Source organism: Hemicordylus capensis, chromosome 5 (genome assembly GCF_027244095.1).
Source record: "Hemicordylus capensis ecotype Gifberg chromosome 5, rHemCap1.1.pri, whole genome shotgun sequence".
Lineage (NCBI taxonomy): Eukaryota > Metazoa > Chordata > Lepidosauria > Squamata > Cordylidae > Hemicordylus > Hemicordylus capensis.
The window spans coordinates 165,886,272-165,898,400 of NC_069661.1; the positions used below are offsets into that span (position 1 = coordinate 165,886,272).

The 12,129-nt window shown below is 42.7% G+C and overlaps 1 protein-coding gene across 7 annotated transcripts in view; it reads left to right on the forward strand.

The window, feature by feature from the left end:
* The window catches only part of POT1 (protection of telomeres 1), a 138,922-nt gene that overhangs the window by 25,151 nt on the left and 101,642 nt on the right, over positions 1–12,129 (forward strand). For 3 of the 7 annotated variants that reach the window (XM_053253345.1, XM_053253344.1, XM_053253346.1), the window contains exon 3: positions 4,640–10,035. The exons of the other annotated variants lie outside the window; for them this stretch is intronic. In XM_053253345.1, coding sequence (XP_053109320.1) covers positions 5,348–8,800 — 3,453 coding nt within the window. In that variant the 5' untranslated portion in view covers positions 4,640–5,347 and the 3' untranslated portion in view covers positions 8,801–10,035. Of the gene's footprint in view, positions 1–4,639; positions 10,036–12,129 lie in introns of those variants that run through there. 7 annotated transcript variants of the gene reach the window in all.

A 12,129-nucleotide genomic window follows, 5' to 3' on the forward strand; every position in this document is an offset into this window, starting at 1 on the left:
TATTTTTTCTGTTTCGATTTGTACCAAATCTGAATCAACCCCATTTTGTATTTTGTCCAAAATTAAGCCTTCCGAATCACCCGTTTTGTTTTGTATCCTAATTAATCCGAATCTGAATCTGAATCTGAATTAATTCATATTAAAAAAAATGGGTCACATGGTCAAAAGAGTGGGTGGGGGTTATAGTGCCCAATGAGTGGAAGCTACCACAAAAATTTCAAAGGAATTGGGCAAACTGTTGATTTTTGGTTAATTTTTGAAGTTTGTGCATCTTTCAGATTTTCCCCATAGGGTATGATGTAGGTTTCAGGAAAAAGTATAGCTTCATGCGGGGTGGGGGGAGAGAGTGGGGGGAGAGCGTGGCCCAGAGTGGAGTGTGGTTGGTGGTAGTGCCAAGTTGGCACAAGGAAGCTACCACAATTTTTTCAGAGGAATTTGGCAAAGGACTGATTTTTAAAGAATTAATGAAGTTACGTGTCTTTCAGATTTTCCTCGTAGGGTATAATGGAGGTTTCTGCAGTCCCATAACTCCACTTGAGGGGCACTGGGGTGGCCCAGAGCAAATGGTAGTGTAGTGCACATAGGGTGCCACCCACCCACATGGGTTGCCAACCCATGAAGTACAGGGTTTTGTTGTTCCAGAGGTGTTCTAAGAGTAGATTCTCTAGTAGCATATGAGAGTGGATTCATGGTTTTTCATTAAAAATCTCATTTGCTACCAGAGAATCTAAACTCAACACCTCAGAAACAACAAAGCCCAGTACACCAATGGGTTAGCAATCCAGGGGGGTGGTTGGCACCCTCTGTGCACTACACTACCACTCACTTTGGGCCATCCCAGTGCCCCCCAGTTGGAGTTATGGGGCTGCTGAAACCTCCATTATTCCTTATGGGGGGAAATCTTAAAGATGTGTAAACCTCAAGAAATCCTAAGAAACCAGCTCTTTGCCCTATTTGGAATCTGGGTGCACCACCCTTGGGGCACTGCCACACAACCCACTGTTTTGCCCCTGAAGCCCCACATAAACAAGTTGAAAGAGTAAAGAGAATGATGAACAACAACGACACTTAATTTTTTGGCACAGTTATTTGAGAATTTTGCAGCGTGTGGGAGCCTGTCCCTGTAGCACTAGCACAGCAGCACAACCCATTTGTGGATTCAGGCAATCTTTCAATAAAAACACTCCCTCCCCATGGAACAGTGACCACAGGTCATTTGAGATAGCAAGATAGACCAATGAGCCAGCATGGTTTAGTGATTAGAGTGCTGGACTATGACCGGGGAGACCCGAGTTCAAATACCCATTCAGCCATGAGACTAGCTGGGTGACTCTGGGCCATTCACTTCTCTCAGCCTAACCTACTTCAGAGGGTTGTTGTGAAGAGAAACGTAAGTATGTAGTACATCGCTCTGGGCTCCTTGGAGGAAGAGTGGGATATAAATGTAATAATAATAATAATAATAATAATAATAATAATAATTTTGTCTCCTGTAGTCCCATGTGGATGACCTATCCCTGCAATGGCAAAAGTTGTGAACCCCTGGCTTAGACATCATGTCCCACCAAATTACATTGTGGCCTAAATTACATTAGACTGCTCAACTTGGGCAACAAAACTTAGACACCACTATAACTCATAAAAATCAGAAGAAAAACAAAATAGCTCTTCAAAAGACCCCTGAACAAGTCAAGAGATTCTTTCTAAACCTTTGGAAAGAAACACCTGGGTAATTTCAGAACTTTCCTAACCAGCTTCTCGAAAAGCTTCTCCACACAATTTATACCATGGCTTTTAGCAAGAGCTTTGGAATTGCATTGAGCTCCCAAAGATATTTGGGTATTTCTGTCTCAAAATGCTATCTTCCAAATCCCTTTGAAAGGTCAGTTTGCATTTCAATCACACTGAATGCAACACTTAACTAAACCATTCAAGCTCAAAAGCTTTTTGCATATCTTAGCTTCTGCTAATCACTCAGTGCCTCAGCTGGAGTGGAGAGAGTCAGAGAAGTCAATTTCAATTGCAATGCTTTTCCGAAGCATTCTGTCCGAAACACAGTCATTTCGATTTGGAAACAAAAATCTCTGTTTTTTAATTCTTGATTTTGTTTTGGTTACAAAACCTCCGGAATTGCCATTTTTGGGCACAAAACGTTTTGTACCCGAATCAAAATGCACAAGCCTAATAAGAACAGCCCTGCTGGATCAGGCCCAAGGCTTATCTAGTCCAGCATTTTGTTTCACATAGGGGCCACCAGATACCTCAGAGAAACCTGCAAGCAAGAGGTGCGGGTATACCCTCTCTCCTCATGTTGCTCCCTTGATAAGTTAGGCAGAAGAAAGAAAGAGATAAAGGGGAAGGAACATCAGTTAGAGAAACTCAGGGTGAGTAGCTTCAAAAGCAGACCAATGAGATAGGAATGTGTGAACTGGCTCAACCTTGAGCAGGTTTTATATCGAACTGGCCCAGCTCGACAGCTCAACATTGAACTAGCCTTGAGCTGGATCGGCCCTGGTTTGACTTGAGGTCAAGCTGAACTCTCCCCACCCCCCACTCGGGGGTTAAAACTTTTTTAAAAGGACTCACTGCCTCTGGCAGGAGCTGCCATGACCACAGGGGGAGGTTTCCAGCAGTTCCCACTCCCCTTGCCAGCATCCCCCTGGTCTTGAAATGTTTGAACCCCTCACCAGCTGGAATTTGAGCTGAGCTGGGAGAGTGATCAGGGGGTGCAAAACTGAACAAGCCCATTTCTGTTCGAGTCTGATTCAGACTCACACCGAACCAGGCAAACCGATTTTGTACATACCCCTACAATGAGAAGACCCTTTCCCCTCTGGTCCATACAGAGTGACTGGCCTGTGATCCTCAGGGGCCAGGTGGCAGTTGGGTCAGGAAGGCTAATGGAAAGGATCTTGCCTTTTCTCCTGCTCCCTCTGTTAAACTGCAGACAAGGAGGAATCCTAACTTTTTTGACTGGTGTAATGCAGTTGTGTTAGTGTAAGGACATAACAAAGTGACAGGTCTGCTCCACACTAGTTATTGTGCTAGTGGGAGATGTTGACATGTTGCACAAGATCTTGCACAACATCTTTCACAACCCATTACAAAATCTTGTATGTGTCCCAGAGAAGGTCTTCTACTATTATGCAGCATTGCAGAGCGCTGCAACTTCACACAGCTCTGCAGAGCACTTAAATGCTCTGGTCTTGTGGTAGCAAGCATGACTTGTCCCCTTAGCTAAGCAGGATCCAATTTTTGTCACTTTCATCTTCCCTCTGAAGCCCCCTCTCCCATAAAAAAAGATGTCCCCGAGGGCTGTGCGATCCTCAGGGACATATTGTAGGAGGGACAATGGGATTCAGAGGGAAGGAGAGAGACTAAAATCACCTCTTTCCCTGAAGCGCGTGCTGCTCATTTGCTGCATTGGCACTTCCTTGGAATGGATGTCAGTTAGTACTAGTGCATGTCAGTTAGTACTAGTGCAATTGCTCAGGAGTGCTAATATTTTGGAGCTTACTTAAGGGATTTGTTTCAGCTTCTATAGAACATTTCTGAACTGTAGGAGGGCTCTCTGAAATATTAGTGCTCTAGTGTTCTTGCATCACCTTAAGTCGCGCAGCGGGGAAATGCTTGACTAACAAGCAGAAGGTTTCTGGTTCGAATCCCCACTGGTACTATATTAGGCAACAGCGATATAGGAAGATGCTGAAAGGCATCATCTCATACTGTGCAGGAGGAGGCAATGGTAAATCCCTCCTGTATTCTACCAGATAAAACCACAGGGCTCTGTGGGTGCCAGGAGTTGAAATTGGCTTGACGGTACACTTTATCTTAGTGCTCTTGCACAATAGCACTCATAATTCAGATTGCAACAGAGAAGTGTGAGGGCTCTCACTGTATCCCTGCAGCTGTGTGGACACTTCATTAGGATTTCAGCCAATGCCTCCTATAAATGCTTGCCCAGTTATCTCTTATCGTAATAGCTGACCTGCTCTTTCACTCAACAAGCCTATATCAAGGATCATTCTGTTTGAGGGCAGATCTCCTTTTGAGATCTGACCTTCCCACCCACCCCAGCGTAGCAGGGGTTGTGCAGAAAGCCACATGGTGGTCTGTATGCCAGTATTATAGTTTAGACTGAGCACTGAGAAATAATTCAAGTTATTAAATCAGCTTTTCTAGCACATCAGTTAAAGTATCTGAAACTTAATTAGCAGCCTGTGCCCTTCTTGGTATAAAGAAAAGTGGTAAAACAAGGCCCAAAGCATCAATTAGGAGATCACAGAGATCAGTTCTAAGGAGCTTGAGCTGCAGACCACAGCCCTTGAGCTGTAAACTTCAAAAAGCCAGAATGAGCCAGCATCACAATGTTCAGCCCTCCCTTGCGACCTGGGCCTTGAATATTCTTGTTCTGCTTCTAAAATGTGTATATGTGGTTTTCAAAAAGTTCACTATGAATATAAGAAAGAGGGGTCAATTTGCTGTGTTGAGTGCAATTTATCATAGAAAAATGAGATATGAATTTGTTACACGCGCCCCAATCCTCGTGATTATTATTATTGTACTATATTGAACCCTAGTCCACACGGCTTTTCTTTTCTGTATTGCCATAAACTTTCATTATATGTCATTATTGTAGGGGAAGAATGGCAGTTCAGTCCCCAAATAGCAAAGAAAAACCAGTTTGGTGAGAAAGCAGCAAAGCAAGAAAGAGAGAGACCAAAACAAACAGTCATCTCTGGAGAGACAAAATGGAGACTAGCACTGGAAGAACCCAGAGGGGAGGAGTCCAGCACTTCTATCCATGACCCTAACCACCACCACCCCAGTGGTCACTATGAGACATTGCAGCTGAGAGCTGATGCTGCCAGGGTCCTAGCTCCAACAATTTTTTCATCATATTCCATTATATGTCATTAATTGAGAGAGCCAGCATGGTGTAGTGGACTAGGACTGAGGAGACTAGGACTGGACTAGGACTGGACTAGGACTGAGGAGACCCAAGTTCAGATCTCCATTCAGCCATGATACTTGCTGGGTGACTCTGGGCCAGTCACTTCTCTCTCAGCCTACCCTACTTCACAGGGTTGTTGTGAAGAGAAACCTAAGTATGTAGTACACCACTCTGGGCTCCTTGGAAGAAGAGCAGGATATAAAATGTAATAATAATGATAATAATAATAATAATAATAATTATTATTATTATTATCCCCCAGTGAGGCACTACCTTGGCGTTGTTGTGGGGCTTGTGTGCTCTGATGAAGGTGAGAGCTATGCCAGAGGTCCAACCATACTGGACAGGTCTCACCAGAGGAGCCAGACAAAGAGTGCCTCTCCCATCAACAATATGGTGAGACGTAACTTTAATAAATCTATACCGGATCGGTCGTCGCCTGGGTCAACAAGGACCGCGCCAGGTGCTATAGTCACTGGACATCTGGTGGCAAGTGGGCAACAGGACTCAGGATCTTCAGTTGAGCAACCAGGGCTGGAGACAGCAAAGTTACTGGAAGAAACGTCGCTTAACCGAAAAAAATATACAGAATATGCCAACAAGGAAATAATGATCTGCTATTACAAGTCTAGTCCAACTAGAAGAGGTTATTTAAAAAGAATGTACCAAATTTGGAAAGAGAAGCATCCAGACACAGAAATAACAGAACAAAGGCTAGCAGACCAGAGAAGATATATAATAAGAAATAAAGTATTCACAGGAGTTGAGCTGGAAGAACTGCAAGGAGCAATAGAGGATCAAGATATGGAAGAAGAATTACCACCAACTGAAGAAGTTGCTCAGGCGCAGGTGGAGGAGGTGTTGGAAATCGAGGATGCCACTGTTGCTGAACTGTTTCACAATCAAAACCAGGCAACCTCCCCTTTGCCTTCATCTCAAAAACCGAAATGCCATCTAACAGAAAAGCAACAAGAACTAAAGCAAAAAATAACTGAGCACATGAACCAAACAACCACCAGGGTTCGATTTCCAGCTCTAAAAACAGTTGCCAAAAGACAACTTGCTCAGGCATTAAAAGATGTCAATGCTGCACTTGCAGAAATAACAACCAATAATTTGCAAGAAACAAACCAACTAATGTACAGTGCAGCAACAATAACAACACAAGAGCTCGGATATAAGATCAGTGGACCTGTCAAAAAAGAAAGCAGTACATCACCTAAATGGAAGATTAGATTAGAAAATAAAATCTCCAGGCTTAGATCAGATGCTAGTAAATTGAAAGATATGAAAGACAAAAAGCTGAAGAATGAAAACACCAAACAGTATCTGATCCAAAAATACCACCTCGATTCAAGGAAAATTAGAGAAGTCCTGGAAATAATCAAGCAGCAAATAACAGCAGTGTCAAAGAAGATTAGCAGATATGAAGCCAGAATTACACAACACAGGCAGAATCTCCAATTCCAGTTGAATCAGAGACGTTTCTACCAAAGCATAGAAGGAGAAACTGAAAGAAACCTAGAAACACCAAATAAAGAAGAAACAGTGCAATTCTGGGGGAAATTATGGGACAATCCAATAGATTATAATAAAAAAGCAGGCTGGATGAAAGAGGTCAAAAAATGTAACCAACAAATGCAAGATCTAATAAGAACACCAGAATTAATATGTGAAAGAGCAAAGAAAATTAAAAATTGGACTGCGCCAGGCGACGATGAACTGCATGGCTTTTGGCTTAAATACCTAACAAGCCTTCATAAACAACTATCAAAACAGTTCAATCACATTATGAAAGGCGGTGATATTGAACAATGGCTAACAACTAGGAAAACTCATCTCATCATGAAAGACCTAGCAAAAGGTGCAGTTCCAAGTAATTATAGACCGATAACCTGCCTGCCAACCATGTTCAAATTATTAACTGGAATAATAGCAGATGAAGTCATGCAACACTTATTAACTAACAAACAGCTTCCAGTTGAACAGAAAGGAAATTGCCCGAACACCAGAGGCACAAAAGACCAGCTGCTGATTGACAAAATGATTTTAGAAAACTGCAAGAGAAGAAAAACCAATATAAGTGTTGCATGGGTTGACTACAAGAAAGCCTTCGACTCATTGCCTCACACATGGATACTAAAATGTTTAGAAACAACTGGTGTCAGCAAAAACATTGAGATATTTATTAAAAAAGCAATGAGCATGTGGAGTACACAGTTAACAATCAATGGCGAGGCACTTGGACAGGTTAGCATTAGAAGAGGCATTTTCCAAGGGGTCTCACTATCCCCTCTACTGTTTGTAATCGCCATGACCCCACTTTCACAAATACTAAACAAAACAGGCCTCAGATACCAAACATCTAAAACATCAAGTCAAATCAACCATCTGCTGTACATGGACGATCTGAAATTGTATGGAAAATCCCAGTCAGAAATCGAATCACTGCTAAACACTGTCCGTATATTCAGTAGCGATATAGCAATGGAGTTTGGACTAGACAAGTGTGCTGCATTAATAAGGAACAGAGGAAAAATAACAAAAACAGAAGGAATAGAACTGCCCAGTGGAAGTAAGATCAAGAACCTGGAAGAGAAAGAACATTACAAATACTTGGGCATTCTCCAGGCTGATAACATCGCACACACTGAAGTTAAAAGAAAAATTGGAAGTGAATACATCAGGAGAGTTAGAAAAATCCTCAAGTCCAAACTCAATGGCGGGAACACCATACAAGCCATAAACACCTGGGCTATACCTGTTATCAGATACACTGCAGGAATAATAGACTGGACCCAGGCAGAGCTAGAGACGCTAGATCGTAAGACCAGGAAAATCATGACCATCAATCATGCTCTGGACCCCCGCAGTGATGTAAATAGGCTATACCTCCCTCGCAGCTCAGGTGGAAGAGGAATGCTGCAAGTCCATCAAATAGTAGAGGAGGAGAAAAGAGGCCTTGAAGAATATATCAAGGACAGTGAAGAAGATGCACTTCAAATGGTCAAGAACGAGAAACTATTCAACACCAATGAAACAAAGCAGGCCTATAAGAAAGAACAAGTCAAGAACCGAGCAGACAAATGGAAAAAGAAGCCCCTGCATGGTCAATATTTGCACAATATAAGTGGAAAATCAGACATCACCAAGACCTGGCAATGGCTTAAGAATGGCAACTTGAAGAAAGAAACAGAGGGTTTAATACTGGCTGCACAAGAACAGGCACTAAGAACAAATGCAATAAGAGCAAAAGTAGAAAAATCCACAACAAACAGCAAGTGTCGCCTTTGTAAAGAAGCAGATGAAACAGTGGACCACCTAATCAGCTGTTGTAAGAAGATCGTACAGACTGACTACAAACAAAGGCATGACAAGGTAGCAGGGATGATCCACTGGAACATCTGCAAAAAATACAAGCTACCTGTAGCCAAAAATTGGTGGGACCATAAAATTGAAAAAGTTAAAGAAAATGAAGATGTAAAAATATTATGGGACTTCCGACTACAAACAGACAAACATCTGTCACACAATACACCAGATATAACTGTAGTCGAGAAGAAAGAAAAACAAGTCAAAATAATCGACATAGCAATACCAGGGGATAGTAGAATAGAAGAAAAAGAAATAGAAAAAATCACCAAATACAAAGATCTACAAATTGAAATTGAAAGGCTGTGGCAGAAAAAGACCCAAATAATCCCAGTTGTAATTGGCGCCCTGGGTGCAGTCCCAAAAGACCTTGAAGAGTACCTCAACACCATAGGGGTCACAGAAATCACCATCAGCCAATTACAAAAAGCAGCTTTACTGGGAACAGCCTATATTTTGCGACGATATCTATAAATAACCAACAGTATTGATGATAAAATTCAGCCATCCCAGGTCCTTGGGAAGGACCCGATTTCTGGATAAAACAAACCAGTCAATAACACCTGTCTGACTGTGTAAACAAGAAATAATAATAATTATTATTATTATTATAATTATTGTTGTTATTTACACCATTATTTACATAACACCCATGGCATTATTTACATCAGCAGCTGTGAAACAAGAAATTACACCAAGGATACTGAGCACTAAGCTTATTGAACGATTCATGATTGGCCTTCCTGATTGTGGCCACAGCTTTGAAAATTAGATTAAGCCAGATTCAGAATCCCATGTTAGCTACATTTATGTACTAGAACCATAGCTTAGAAAGGAATTCAGTTATCATTTTATGTGTGCCACTATTATTTTCTTATGAAACCTGGCAGTCTCATTTTGTATAAGAAAACAATCCCATTGTAACCCTACCTCCTCTTTCCCTCTTCCTCCCAAGCCCACCTGCCCACCTCCTTTTAATGTGTTAAGAAAGGACAATGACAAGGGACCAGGAAGAAAGGCAATAATTGTTTGACAACTGGTGCCTATCAATCAAGACCAGAGTTGGAGGAGGAATGACAAAAACATATTGGGAGCTTCCTGTGCCAAGCTTTGGGGTGCAGAATATAATATAGAGAGATAATATGGAGCTATAATAGAGATAATATGGAGCCAGTGATGATAACAAGAATGGAGGAAGGAAAAGGATGATATATTCTGAAACCAGAGCCCTGAGGGTGGGCATTTGAGAGGGCATCAACACATCTCAACGAATGTGAGGTCTGACCACTCCTCAGGATCCACAGAGGACACAAGGGATATAAGACCCTGGGATCTGGCCCAGATCACCAAAGGATAGTGGTCCAGGAGATGTGTCTTCACCCTCTTCAATGCTGCAGCATTTCTCGCACCCCAGCTCCATGCACCCCATCTTCTCTTCAAACCCCAGCATCTTTAATCCCAGGAGAAACTGCAAACTTGTCATTCATTGGTTTCCTTGCATCTTCCAGTAACAAATTCTTCCCCTTATCCCTTTCCCCTTTTGTCCCCCTCTCCCCTTCCCTTGCTAGATAGAATTGCTTATATTTAGAATAGGATGTATGTATGTATGTATGTATGTATGTATGTATGTATGTATGTATTTAATTTATATACCGCTTGATTCCAAAGGTCTTTGCTTGCCATGACCTCACCTATTGTAGTTCTTTTAATCTATCTCCTTAGTAAAATCATATAAATACATCCTTCACACACTGTCACACCCTGGATCTCAGACAGCGAGGAGGAAGGGGAAGCTGTCAACATTCCAGCCGATGCCGGGGTGCCTGAGGGGCAGAGCCCGGCTGTCAGTTTTCAAGAAACAGTTGAGGCAGATGATTCAGAGCAGGCACAACAACCTGAGACAGCAGAAACCCTGACGGACCAATCAGAAGAGGAGTTATGCAAGCAACCTCCACTGACTCCACAACAGAGGCATATTACAAGGCGAAGAACTCAGCTTGAAACTATCAGGAGGAGTAAACGCCTCTTGCATTGGGCTGATAAGCCTTGAATTCCTGCCAGCTGGGAGCTCTTGGCTTGTACTATAAATTACGTCACCAGCTTTCTATTCACTGCTGGAAAGCAACGTTTGTCAACTTTCGTGTCGACAGCTTGCAGCCAAGCCCGATAAAGGCTCGTGTCCAAGCCCTATCTTGTTTCTGCAGCTCCGTTTGATACTTTGAACTTCCCTGCCAGGTGGCCAGATACTGACACCCACCCACTGGGAATTGATGGCTGGTGGTGAATATAGGTCAAAATAAGCCAGCAGATCTGATAATACAACAAAAAACAGAAAATACAACTAAATATATAAATACAAATTATATTTAATAATCATATTTAATAATAAAATATTAAAGCAGGCACAGGCAGTGATTCTCTCAGCAGCAGGAAGGGAGTGAATAAAACTTATCTTCTCTTTTCCTCAGTCAGGAAAGCAGGAACAAAAAGCAGAGAATCCACTCCAGGCGGCAGACAAGGCAAGGCAAAGAAAAGCTTCTCTCTCTCTCTCTCTCCTTCCTTCCATGAGGCAGGAAGGCAGAATGGTGGCTGACTGTCTCCTTAAGTACATTTGAAAATCCCCTCCTTCAAACTCCCCCCACCCTTGTCCCCTCTTTGACCTTTCCCCTAGCCAATGCGGGGTCAGTCAACCCTGGCAACACAAGATTTGAATGGAAAGGAGCCAATCTGGAGCCGGGGGGGGGGGGGGGGAGAGATCGCCAGCCAATCATTGCACACTGTAAGTTACCAATCTGAAGCTTGGGAGTGCGGGACTTTCAAAAAGATTTCCTGAGACAAAATGGAGACAGCAAGAGAGATTGCCACAAAATTGAGGTCTGAATCTACAAATCTTTCCGGTCCAAAATCTGGGCCATTTGTTTTGTACGCAAATCTGGCCAGCTAGCACAGGTGATTTGTTTTGTACCCGAAATGATTCTCACATCCCTACTATTAAGTACTATTCCTCTCTGTGAAATTGCATAGCACCAGAAGGGACTTGATACTTCATTGTCAGACATATATCCTGTGTTGTTTTCTGTTATAGCAATTGGTGCCATTCATAGTGTAGTGCTAAATATATCCCCCTTTCTTCTTAACTTACAAGGAAATGTTAGCTCCAGTTGTGATAGTGATATTGGGATGTTGAAAGGAGAGGCTTCGTGTGGAAATTAAAAGCAAAAACCTCACAAGCGAATATAACTTGTGGTGTTATAGTGTTGTGGTAGTACAGTGTTGTCAGCAGTAGGGATGTGCACGGAACCGCGGCTGGGTGGTTTGAAGGCGGGGGGGGTGCCGCTTTAAGAGTGAGGGAGGGTACACGTACCCCTCCCACCATTTCTTCCCCACTAGCGTCCTTTGTTAAGAAACCTGATCATTGCGGCAATGTACCTCCCTGCTGCCCCGATCAGCTTTCTTGACAAAGGGGGGAAAGAGGCAGGGGGAAAGCGGCAGGAGGGGTAAGTGCACCCTCCCCTGCTCTTAAAGCAGTACCCCCACCACTTTCGAACTGGCGGAACCGTTTGGAGGCCCATAAAGGGCCTCCGAACCAGTTCCATGCACATCCCTAGTCAACAGCAAATCTAAAATATATATCAGTCTTAACTTGAGTTTGCACAAGGCTAGGATTTCCCAGTAAATTGGGAGAATAAGATAGTCCAGTCAGCTGTATGAAAGTCTAACTCTTGAGTCAGCAGCCAAGCTCCAGAATCACTTGTGCATCCAGTAATCTCATAAAATGCTGAAGTAGGAATAAAATATCCCAA